The sequence below is a fragment of the Sorex fumeus genome, unplaced genomic scaffold, assembly GCF_029834395.1.
Source record: "Sorex fumeus unplaced genomic scaffold, SorFum_2.1 ptg000003l, whole genome shotgun sequence".
Lineage (NCBI taxonomy): Eukaryota > Metazoa > Chordata > Mammalia > Eulipotyphla > Soricidae > Sorex > Sorex fumeus.
The window spans coordinates 43,968,271-43,981,507 of NW_026606060.1; the positions used below are offsets into that span (position 1 = coordinate 43,968,271).

The 13,237-nt window shown below is 39.3% G+C and overlaps 1 protein-coding gene across 1 annotated transcript in view; it reads left to right on the forward strand.

Annotated features, from left to right (window-relative positions):
- CFAP54 (cilia and flagella associated protein 54) overlaps nt 1-13,237 on the forward strand; it is a 363,910-nt gene that overhangs the window by 305,931 nt on the left and 44,742 nt on the right. The window contains exon 68 of the mRNA XM_056119478.1: nt 10,480-10,586. Coding sequence (XP_055975453.1) covers nt 10,480-10,586 — 107 coding nt within the window. The remainder of the gene's footprint in view (nt 1-10,479; nt 10,587-13,237) is intronic.

Below are 13,237 nucleotides of genomic sequence, written 5' to 3' on the forward strand. Positions count from 1 at the left end.
TGTAGAGGAACTTTCCACTATACTCATTTGTTGCTGTGCTCTCTAGGATGAGCCTCAGGCTCTTCCCCATTAAATGCTTGTCAGATAGTTTTGCCCTGTTCAGCATTTTTATTTGCTTTGTGTCTCCCTCGCTCAACCCAGGAGCTGGGAGTACTGGTTTACTTCAGCTCTTGAGTGATGTCCCCTCTGGCTGTGCCTCTGGTAGCTGCTCCATCTCCTTGACTCTCATGACCTTCCTCAGATACTGGGTACCTCCTGGGCCTGCCTTTCTTTGCTGTGAAACTCACTTCTCCCTTTGGCTCCTTCACTGTGGTGCTGTGGCTGGCAACCTGCTACTAACCCTTGGTCCATTACCTGTCTCTTCCAACTCACATGAAAGAGAAATTGGAGCATATCATTTCCCAGACACATTATGAAGCCATTCTCACATTTCAAAGTACTCTCCCACCCATCCTTTCCAAGCCAAATCCTTGCCAGATATTCCATTTGCATTTCAAAATAACAAATCTGTGTGTCTTTGGGGGAATTTTAGTGCAGTGGTTTTTAAGTTGTGGTTCTAGGAATACAAATGGGTCATGGGGCCACTATTTAAGTCATGAGTAGTTATTTTCAAAAGAAATTACATACAAGAAAAGGTATTAAAAGCTATCACATATGGGAAGTGAAAATTTTTATTTTCCAAAACTTTTGGTTTGGGGCATATGCATTAACAGCAAAGTCTAGATTTGTCTCCTCAGCATTTCAAAATTTATTTGCTTACAGTCAAGAGGCCTATCCCACTGATAAAAGAGAATCTCCATGAAAAGAGGGCATGGGAACAGGAGGCTTATTTACTTGGGAAATAAAATGTTTACCTTTGCAGCTAGGTTTTTTGGTTTATTTGTTTTTAATAGAAAGTATAAAGTTTATTTCACAAAGTCATAGAAATAGTAGATTCACATGAGTCTGGGTCAGAGTGATCTGAGTAGATATCCTCATGCTAAGATGACATCTGTGTCTGATCATTAGAATAACAATATTTTTACCCATCAACAATCTGACAATTAACATGGAAACATAAACTGGTATCAGACAGATTAAAGGCAGAATACCGTATGACACATTCTGATTGAAACACATTGCTTGAGTGATTTTCTTACGCCATGAGCAAAAATATAGAGTCGTTATTTTCTCATTTTTTAGTTCAGGGACATTTTTTCCCCTTTGACAATAAGTATGCATGCATGTATGTACTGCATGGTGATAAATGATCTCAGCTGCTGTCATAAATCTCGGTAAAAGTAAAATCAGGAAACAGATTTGGATGGACTAATCTCTCAGACAGACATAAAGTTCTATCTTTATATAAGATAACACGAAGATGTTTGATGATTTTATAAATATTGGGAGCTGGAGGTGTAGTTTAAGTGGTGGATCACATGGCTTGCATGGGGAGACTCTGTGTTTAACCATCAACCTCTATGTCACTGTGTCCCTAGTGAACACCAGCACTGCCAGGTGTGGCCTTAATAACAGTAGTGTCAAAATTAAGAAATTAATTCAACAAATCCTGGTGTATTGGAGTTTCCTGATTATCAAATGCATTTATTGTAGAGTTTAATGCTGAACCAGTGATTGAATCTAAAGAAACCCACATATTAAACAGCATTTGCTTAAGTGGTAATGGCCACTTCAATAGAGCTCACTCTATTCTAGGATCTTATCTGAACTTTACAATAGCTCTAAGAAGGAGGTGTTATTATTAGCTCCATTTTTTCAGAATAGAAAACTGAGACACAGGATGAAGAAATACTAGATGACAAAGAGTCAGGATCGAAACAATCTGACCCCAAACCTGCACTCCTCATTTGAGTCCTCTCAGATGAAGAACCTGGATATAGCACTTCTCAGCTTCTTCTGAGCAAGATGGTAATGGAAATGGAAATTAAATCTGATTTAGGGCTTTGAAGTATACACAGAGTTAGAGGGTCTTTGAGTAACAATGCAAGTTTATCATTTGATTCTTCTACTCAGTCCACTTCAATATTTCCACTACATACAAGTAGAAATTCCTCTCTGGGAATTAAGAAAGCTGGGAGCAACAAAACCAAAATCCTAGGGTTGGGATTTGGTTATAAAATTTGTAGGCAGTTAAAGGGCTAAATAATCTTAGCCCTTTACTCCAAGAGCTTAGAGTTAAGTTTATAACTTGGAGTTAAGTTTATAATTTGGAGAAGTTTAACTCCTTAAGCATAGTGGGGAGAAATTATATGATCCTATTTGACAAAGTTATCCTTAGTAGAATATAATAGAAAAATATTATTAACTCTATTGGAACTCTGTTACAAGCTAAGCATGTTTTAAGCAATTCCACTATCATCTAGAGACAGACATTAAGGGGGCTGCCGGGGACTATCATTTTAATGAACCTCAAGACAGTGGTTATAACTGTAGTTGTGCAGACTAAGTTGGAATTAAATACTTCTACAGTGCAACCTCAAAAATGTAGATGTAACCCTTGCCAAAGACTTGAGGGCCCAGATTTGACTAAAAATAATAGCATTAGAAACTTTTATTATGTTTCTCTTTTATTTTTATATTTTAAGTATCTAGTGGTCCTAGAGAATGTTCTGAATCACAATTCAACTCATTTAACTTCATAATGAGATTTGAGTTATATTTGTAATTTGATCAGGCTCTAGGTATGCTACTCAGAGCTAGTAAAGGTGCGATAAAGCATTCATCACATTGGCCCTTTCTGCAAGCATGTGAGACCTTGTTTGAAAGGGATTCAACTCTGCTACAGAGGCTGTTGTGTTGAGTCCTGCTGGACAGTTCGAGTCAGGCATGATTAACTGTAAATGTCTGATCAAAAAAGCACTGAAATCCAAGGCTCCATCTGGCAAGTGAAAAACATCAAGTTGGACAGAACTGAAATAATTCTTGGAGATAATATATTCAGTACAAAAACCCAGTGAGTCTTGGAATTAAAGAAGTGGAGTCAGTGCTCTTTTTTTTTGAGGCTTAAGACTCCTAATAAAAGCAGCTGTGCATTCACTTCTAGCAGGATACTTAAGGCAGAGCTAGGGATCTTGCAAAAATGATGATGTCATAATAACAGCAGAAGCTCAGAGTTATCAGCTTGCATATTTGGAAAGCTTAACTCTAAGGTCAGGTCATCCTTCTGAGATGCTCTGGATTCTACATCTTGTAATCGACTGCATCCCACTGCAGAGAGATAGGGAAGCTAAGGCTGCCTGTGAATCAGAGATGAGCATCTGATAGCCATTGGCCCTTGTGACTGACAATGTGATCAAGTATCACTGGTCCCATGTCTTCGAGAAGATCATTAGAAACAAAAAAATCCAATTCTTACTCTGCATCCACTGAGTTAAGATATATATTTTAGTAATATCTCCAAGTAATATATGCATTCAATTTGAGAACACTGATCTAGGTGCTACCAGGAAACCTTATAGGAATGATTTTTCAAAGAGCCCCTTCTTTGGCAGCATATATTATAGTTCCCTGTAGGATAATACTCTTTTGTCCTTCCTCAGGTAGCTTAGGTTTGTCAGCTCACACCCATCTAAGGACACTGAACTTGTATTGTAAGCAATGTCCTTTCTGTGTGGACACAGGAAGACAGTTAATATTATGCTTTGTAACTTGGGAGTTGATTGACTCCGAATAATATTTACTCCTGGGCATCTGATTTCTTGACTCAGTTGCCCTTAGTTCCTAGCACCCGAAATGCAGGGTCCTGATGAGAGACTGAATGGGCAAGTTGCGAGCTACCCTGGCATCGAAATGGGCCAGCTCAAAGAGCCACGATACTCAACTATAAGTTGAGGGCATGATCATGGACAAATGCTGTCATGATCCAAAAGTAAGTAAGGACGAGACTAGGACCCTGCTGGAGCTAGGAAGATTAACCTGGCCTGAGGACTGCGAAATGTATAGTGAGATGTTCTCAGGAAGAACCAAACTAAATTTATATCTCTTACTGTGCTCATACAGAATGACATTGCTAGAAATATTAGAAGTAGATTTATTACAACTATTTAAGTAGATTACTAACTGAGGGAAGAACACACCCTTGTTGGGATCCCACCCTTGGGTGGATCTCCTAGTAATCTGAAGTAATCTCTGTAGATAAGATTTTATCCTTGAGTTAACCTCCTGGAGGAGTGGTCTTACCTCTCTTTGTTGATTCGTCAGTATTCAACCCACCTTTATGTCACTGCCTTATGTGACTGCTATATAAACTAAGACGTAAGCTCGGAAAGGGAGTCAGAAGCGAGAGAGTTCGGGCTCCAGAGATCCAGAGTCAGAGCCAGAAGGAGAGAGCTTCCAAGACTGGGGCCTAGGAGAGAAGGAGGCAGAGAAAGACAGGAGTGAAGAGGATTGGAATAAACTACTATTGATATAGACCGGCCTGGCCCTCGTTTCTTCTTCCATCTGCCCTTGGCCAACAGCCGTTCCGATCCAGGCCACACACAGCGGCTCAAAAGCACCGAACGCAGGCGGTAAGACAGTGCCATCCAGTGAGCCCGTGAACACACAACCTTCGGCGTGATAAAATTTTACAGTTCCCCAAGGAAACCTCTCTGCCTTCTCTTAGTACCACCCAATTCCAATTTAGACACTGAGAAGAAACATCTGTTCAGTGTCTCATTTGCTAATGAGGAAGCAAAGGTCCCACCTGGATGAAATGACTAATGCCACACTCATAAATGACAAGTATAGGAATAGAAACTAAAGTCTTTTTTTTTAGAAACAAGTCTTTCAACCTTAATATTGATTTTCTTTTAACAGTGTAGAACTCAGGTGCCTACTAATTAATAAAATATTTATTGGGTGATTCAGATATAGATGTATGCCTAATGCTTGTTAGGCACTAAAATATAAAGAAAGAAGCCACTAATATTTTCCATTTATTGGAAGAGAGTTTTCATCCTCCCATTCCTAGAATGGTTTGTTCATACAAGATAGTCTCATTTTACTTTAATTTTATTTCCAAATATGTAAATTTTATTCTCTTGTTTACTAGAATGCCTAGAAAAAATTTCAAAGACAGTATCCTAGGTGTGTGCTCAATCTATATAAAAATGGGTGGATTTAAAAATGCCCTCATGAGTTGCCATATAGTGAAGTGGATAGGTCACTTGCCTTACATGTTGCCAGCCCGGTTTTGATCCTTGGCACCCCATAAGGTCCCCTGAGCCCACAGGAGCAATCCCTGAGTATAAAGGCCATGAATAAGCCCTGAGTACTGCGAGGTGTGGAAACAAAACAGAGAGAGAGAGAGAGAGAGAGAGAGAGAGAGAGAGAGAGAGAGAGAAATTCTCTTCTCATGGTGTATTACTATCTTTCCAAAAATCCAGTCCTGGATATGCAAGACAATAGAAGGCAAAACAACCCTGAAGAACAAGGACAAGTTGGGAATAGAACTAAGTACTAGTGAATTGGATTATTTTCCTCCTATGCTCCAAACGAATCACTTTTTCAGTGGTCGAGTTATCATCCCACAGAGCTCATTTATTCTCTACTATCACTGCTAAGCGTGATTCCCTGGGTCCCATGTTTCTTACTGCCTAGATCCACATGCTCTTTTAACTTTCATTTTCCAGAGAAAAGGCATGTTGGAAGATTCTGATTACTCTTCAGACACCATAAGGTATACTACTCATCAGACACCATAACATATATTCATGGAAGACTGAATAAAGCAAGGCAGAATAAAAAAAAAAGCACAGATAAGCTGAAAAGAGGCAAATAGTTAAGAAACATTTTCTAGGGTACTCTATTATGTAGGACCTACTTCATCTGTGGATTAAGAAATGTCAAAACAACTTGGTCTCACAAAAGCTGTTGTCTTATGTGTGGTATTTGATATCAGTCTGTTCATGTAGCCAATAAAATGCTTGGGATGAGGTTTAATAACAGAAATAAAAATAACAAAAATTCCAAATGAAAATCATTAATATGTACACTTTCTCAAAAAAAAAACACTGATTCAATGGCAAGGCTCTTGAAGGACTTGGTACTTTTCAGTTCCAAGAATAGGCCTACACAATGTCTGAAAAGGATAATCTTCAGTTCATGGAGAATTTTTCCTTAAAGATTTATTGACTCTTCCTAACTCTGTATCTTTTGGAGTGTCCTTTATTCATATTTTAAAACCACTGGAATTTTTGTTTACTTTTATCTATTGCTCGAGCGGGCCCAGTAACGTCTCCATTGGAGACTGTGTTGTTACTGTGTCTGGCATATCGAATACTCTCGGTAGCTTGCCGGGCTCTCCGAGAGGGGCGGAGGAATCGAACTCGGGTCGGCCATGTTGGCCGCTTGTAAGGCGAACGCCCTACCCGCTGTGCTATTATTTATTGTTTCTTTTAAAAAATTTTATTTAAAATTATTTTATTGAATCACAGTGATAAACACAATTACAAAGTTGTTCATGATTGGATTTCAGCCATATAATGTTCCAACATCTGTCCCTTTACCAGTCTACTTTTCCCAATTCAGTGGTAGTCCCTATTTCCCCTCACCCTCAATCCCCCCAACTGCTATGGCAGGCACTTTCCTTCTATCTCTTTCTTTCTCCTCTATCTCTCTCTCATTTTCTCTCTCTCTCTCTCTCTCTCTCTCTCTCTCTCTCTTTCCTTTAGGGCCTTATGGTTTGCAGTATAGATAATGAAAAGTTATCAAGTGCATCCATTTACCTACTTTCAACACTTAGTTCCTTTCAAAATGATTATTTCCAACTATTATTGTCATATTGATCCCTTCTCGATATAATTACCCTTTGCCCCCCTCCCGCACACACACACACTCTTGTGGCAAGCTTTCAGCCATTGACCATTTCTCCTGTTTACCCTTGCCTCGGATATTAGTTTCATACTATATACATGTATTTATTTATGTCCCACAAATGAATGCAGTATTCTATACCATTCCCTTCCTTCTGACTTATTTCACTCAGCATAATACTCTCCACACCCATCCGTTTATAAGAAAATTATATGATTTCATTCTTCCTAATTGCTGTATAGTATTTCATTGTGTAGATGTACCATATTTTCTTTAGGTTTTTTCCAGTTTCTGGCTATTGTGAATAGTGCTGCAATGAACATAGAAGTGCAGATGGTGTTTCTGCTGTGTGTTTTTGGATATATTCCCAGAAGTAATATTGCTGGGTCAAATGGGAGCTCAATTTCTAATTTTCTGAGGAATGTCCATGTTGTTTTCCAAAAAAGACTGGACCCATTGGCATTCCTAAACAATGAAGGAGGATGTCTTCTCCCCACATCTGGGCCAGCACTGATTGCTCTTGTTCTTTTGGATGTTTGCCTTTCTCTATTGGTGTAAGATAATGTCATTGTTCATATGATTTGCATCTCCCTGATGGTTCGTGATTTAGAGCATTTTTCTTCTATGCCTTTTGGCTATTTTAATTTTTTCTCTGAGGAAGTTTCTGCTCGTTTCCTCTCCCTGTTTTTTTTTTTTTGATGGGGTTAGATGCTTTTTCCTGAAAAGTCTAATAGTGTCCTATATAACTTTCATATTAACTCTTTATCAGACACTAGGGGAGGATGTATTCAATTTATATTTCAAACTTTTGCTGTTGGTTGTAACCATAGTTAAAGAATCATTTCTTATTCTTTGTTTATAGGTATATACATTTAGTACTTGTAGGAAGCTTTCAAAGACTGGAATTTAGAAATGTTGCAATAAGAAATGTTACTCTCTAAAAAGTCTCTACAATATTGTACCAATTAACATTTTTTTCCTCTCATGACTTTTATACACTTTATATACAGTGCTGTATTCTTATTTCACAGATAAAAGATTGTCTTTCTTCTCTCTAAGGATATTATGGTTTCATTAAGGATATTTTTTTCTGTTTTCAAACTTATATTTGATTCTCCAGGTTTATGTTTTATATTTGGTTTTGTCTCTGCTTTTAATTACGGGTTTTAGTCTGATTGTCCATCATGTTTAAAGTCACTAAGAAATGTATTAGGCTAGGCTTATTAATAAATATATATTTTTGTAGATAATTGTAAGAGCCAAAGCTTCATTGGAGGATGTTGAAATGTAACTATCTATAGGTCTTTTCATCTTGTCAGTCTCCCCTAAGAGAACCCTTTAGGCTTGGGCCTGGTTTACAACATTCTGAAGAAGAGACATTGGGATATGGAATTGACTCATTCATAATTCAGTGTTTGCTTACTCTCTTGGTTTTCAGTTCAGCATCTTGATCCTGTATCTGATTTCCCTAAAACATAGATCTTTTCTGATGTAACATCAGCAAGTATAAAAATAGTAAAAGTTTGGCCAGCAGAGAAGGGCAAAAGGGAAAGGGGGGTAGAAAAGGCGGAAGGGAGCAACACCCTTTTCCTCTCTGGGAGGCATGGCACTGTAGTTTAATGCATGGTCCATTCACTTTTCTGCCGCAAGCTGCCAGGTTCTGGATTAAGTCCTTTTGCCTCTGGAGCCATGTCCGTGCCGGAGAACTGCTCGTGAGGGGCAACTCTTGACCTTGGTAGGGCGTAAAGGACAAGCTGGTACTGCCCCCCTTCCCAATAGACTGCAGCTGGTGCCCCGTCACCACCAGCTCATACCTGGCTTTCCAATAAACTCTGTGGTGGCGGCCACCTTGCTGCCGGGGGTGGGGAGGAGAAAAACGGAAGGGAGCAACACCCTTTCCCTCCTGGGGAGGCATGGTGCTGTAGTTTAATGCATGGTCCATTCACTTTTCTGCCGCAAGCTGCCAGGCTCTGGATTAAGTCCTTTTACCTCTGGAGTCATGTCTGTGTATGCGGTCCAGATACGTTTCTGCCAAAAGTTGCTGGGTTTTGAGATTTGTTCCTGAGTCTCTGGGATTATGGCCACTAATCAGCTTGATCAGGAGCCAGAGAGGCTGTTTGTAGGTGACGACTCGAGGTCTCGCTGGGATGGGGAGAAAAGGGCCGGTTCCACCCCCATCTGGTGAGGCCCCGCGTGTCTCGTCACTGCAGGCCCAAACCTGACTGTCCACTGGCCTCTGGAGGATGACAGTCACCGGACCCCCAAGGGGAACAGGCCAAGGCACAAAACCTATTCCCACCTTGCGTGGCCCAGCCCCAGTAACCTACTGCAGGAACAAGACGCATTTCTGCAAAAGCCTTTGGGTTCTGAGATTCGTTTCTGAGTCTCCGGGATCATGGCTGTTAAGCACTTCCATCAGGAACCAGAGAGGCCATGCCTTCAATTATATAGTTGAGCCGGAGCTGGTTTGTGGGTGTGTCTCCCACATACCTAACTTTTGGCCATTTACTTTCTTGGTAAACTTCGCCTCAAGTTTTTGTGGTCTGGCCAAAGGCACAGCAGCAATTTTTGGGGTATCTGAAAGCCTGACAGTGCCATCAGGCTGCTGATGCACTCACCTCACAGGTACAGGTTGATCTGCTGGTGGCACCAAACCCCCCTATTGAAAACATTTTTTGGGGGGAGGGTCACACCCAGTGATGCACAGGGGTTACTCCTGGCTCATGCACTCAGGAAATACTTTTTGGCAGTGCTCAGGGGACCATATGGGATGCTGGGAATTGAACCCAGGTTGGCCACATGCAAGGCAAAAGCCATACCCACTGTGCTATCACTCCAGTCCTAAAAACCTTTATGAACCTTTCTCTGCTCAGTCCCTACACTTTTCCAAATGTTTTCCATTCTTTAGAGTTTTTGCTAAAATCTGTTCACCTCATCTCTTGTTCTTTCTGACTTCGTGGATTTATAATTTTAAAAATATTCCTTTCTGCCCACTATAATTGTGTTTTTGAGAAGATAGAAATAAATATATGCCTTTTGTCCATTTTCATAGGTAGCTCTAGACCTCAGTTATCATCTGTCTAGAATAAGATGTTAATACCAGAACATCTTTAAGCTTCTGTGAATCCTAAATTCTTTGAATGTATGACTGTGAGCTGATTCCAAGAATTGTGAGAATATAGACAATCAGGGATATTGCTAGAGTGTGAGTCATTGAAAATTTTATCTTTATAAGTAAAGGCTTGAAGGTTATGTATGGATTTAATGAATAGAGAGAAGATACAGTAGAAGAATGCGCGTGGAAATAGCTAGGACCCCTGTAGGGAAAGGTGCATATTGAAGAATAACAAGAAACAAAGTTGGTTGGTCATAAGTATATATATTTAGTACTTGTAGGAAGCTTTCAAAGGCTGAAATTTAGCCTTCACTGCAATAAGAAATGTTACTCTCCAAAAAGTGTCTACAACATTGGTACCAATTAACATTTCTTTTTCCTCTCATGACTTTTGTACAACACCTATTCATATAATTTCTCTTTAAAGTGAATTGAAAAAACTTATTTTTCTCTCAAATAAAAACGTTTTGAAATTTAACATTATTTAAAAAGTTGACATTATTCTGTATCTGTTGAGACAAACTCAAATTTTGATGTCACATTTCATATGCTTTTTAATTTTCTTGTAGGTTTTATTGTTGTATGCATATAATTTAAAGCCCATGAAGATTTCAGATGTGAGGTGTTCCACTTATAACAATGCATCTGTTGGCTCTCTCTGGGTTCCACTGAACAGGCAAGTAGAAGGGGGTTATCTGCAATTCCAGTTTTCCTTGCTAAATATTTTTTAAAAGAAAAGTCTACTCCAGAAATAAGCAATATAAATCATAGCTGAACTTGGAGAAGATGTTTTTGGAAAACTCTTCCATTTACTTAGATGAGTGTAATATTCCAATATTTAAAAGCATAGACTCTGTATCCAACCTGCTTTAATTGAAATGCCAACCGTGCCCTTACTACAATTGCAATCATGAGCCTGTCATTTAACCTCTCTGTAAGACTCTTTAACAGTCGAATGGAAACAAGAATGGAAACAAGAATTGTATCCAGAGTTATTGAGGGACCATTCCTGACACTTCATAAAGATGACAGAGTATGAAAACATTATCTTTGCCTTATTTTGTGTATGATTTGTCATGTACTTAAAAAAATAACTTAAAATGACTCATACTGGGGGCAGGAGCAATAGTACAGCAGGTAGGGTGTTTGCTTTGCACGCAGCTGACCCGAGTTCAATTCCCAGCATGCAACCAACCCGGGTTGGATTCCCAGCATCCAATATGGTTCCCTGAGCACTGCCAAGAGTAATTCCTGAGTACATGAGCCAGGAGTAACCCCTGTGCATCACTGGTGTGACCCAAAAGCAAAAATAACAACAACAAAGTGACTCATGAATGACTCATACTGACTTATAAAAGTAAATTCAAACTCCACCACCTCTCATTTCCCAAGTCTAGAGTCTCTGCCTCAGCATCTTTGCTCCCTCTTCTCCATCAAACAGGTTGCTTACTTGGTTCATATCTAGTTTTTCTCTTCTCTTATTTCCTTTGTCCAAATGCTTGAGATTTTTTCCCACTTTTTTTCATGGATGATTTAATTTTGTTTTTTATTTTTTTCATTGCTCTTGTAACTTCAGCCTCTATTTCTAAAGTTATAAAATGGAAATACTCCTCCTTGTCCACCCTTTGGGGTTATTGTTAAGATCAAGACACACAAGGTATGCATAACACTCTGAAAGGCTGGCCACAGTGTACAAATGTGAAGTCTCATGACTAATGCCCACATTTCTGGATAGAGCCCTTTTGTCCCAGAAGCTCCTAGTAAGTGCTTAGTCAACAGAGATCAGGCATCCTCTGCTCTCCCTGCGAGAATCTTGTTCATGCTTCATGATTTTCATTTTGAAAAATGTGGTCTCATCATGAAAGAGAATAAAACAAGAGATGTTTCAAGAGCTGGCAGACTTTCAATTATTCAGCCATATTTCTCTTTTGTTCTTATTCTCCAGTGAAATGAAAAGAAATCTATACACAGTGATCATAGGTCAGCATAACTAACCAATAAAAAAATAAGAAATTATCTAGAAATAAGACAGATATTTTATTTTTCAGAATACATAATAAAAACAGAGTTTCTGTAGAGTAGAATGTAATCAGCCTGGTGAGATTTTGGAGGGCACAGGGGGACTCAGATGACCCAGGATTGAGCCCAGGGCTTCTCACGTGGAAAGATATGCACTCTATCACTGAGCCACATCCCCAACCAATGATTCTTCTGTCATTCCAACAAGTTCATAATTGCAATGTGTCTGACCAATGGTAGGGTTTCTAAAATTAGAGATGCCCCTGAGACCATCAGAGTTGAAGAAGCCAACTGCCTTTAATTTGATATGTCCCCTGAATTCTTTTTTTTTTTTTTTACATTTTGTATTTCCTTTTATTCTGGATTCTTCTCTCTCTTACCCTAGCAGGATTTCTCAATGATATCAGGACAGGGAAGATACGACCCACTGATGGGGAATTGCCCTTGCTGATATCATTGAGAAAGTAATATAAGAGGATGCCAGAAAAACTGGAACATTAACATTTTTGAATTGTATCCTGATGTCAGTTTTCTTTTAGAGATTATTGATTCTTCATATCATTTCCCTTCCCTTCTAAGATGGGGACCCCTGCATCCATGATTTATGTACACACACACACACACACGCATTCTGCATTCTAGAGTCATGAAATTGCCTACCATCTGACACCATGTCCTCGGCCCTCCTTATTCTTTTGGTTTTTCTTCTTTTTTTGGTTCTTCTTAGTCCTTACACAATACACTTGATTATCGTGGTCTCTTTGAGTGGCCTTTTAGAGCCATTACTAACTCATCTCTAATATTGCATTCATCCAGCCAGTTATAGCATGGCATTAAGATATAGAGGAGGGACTAGGTATATAGTATTATAAGGCTGGAGAGCATGTATTGTATGCGCTGTGCTCCAAGTTCAAATTCCAAGCCCCATGGGTAGCCCTGAGCTTTACTGTGGTGGTTTCCTAACACTTTCATTACAAGCAGCTCTGCAATGAGGTGCAATAACTGAACTTTCAGGTCTTTACAGAAAGTTAAGGTAGTATTGGGAGCCCTCTGTACCTCTGGGACATCACTCTCCCTATACACAGAGACTTATATAATAAATCCTATTATGCAGGCATGTATTTGCTCATGAATATATATATATACATGTTATCTTAATTAATATTTGTGGGAGTTTTATTGTCATTTGGGCTATACCTCACAGTGCTCACTGGCTACCCCTTGTGGGGCTTAGAAGACAATATGCAGTGCACGAATCAAACCCTAGCTTCCTGTATGCAAAGCATGTGCTCTAGTCCACTGAACTAA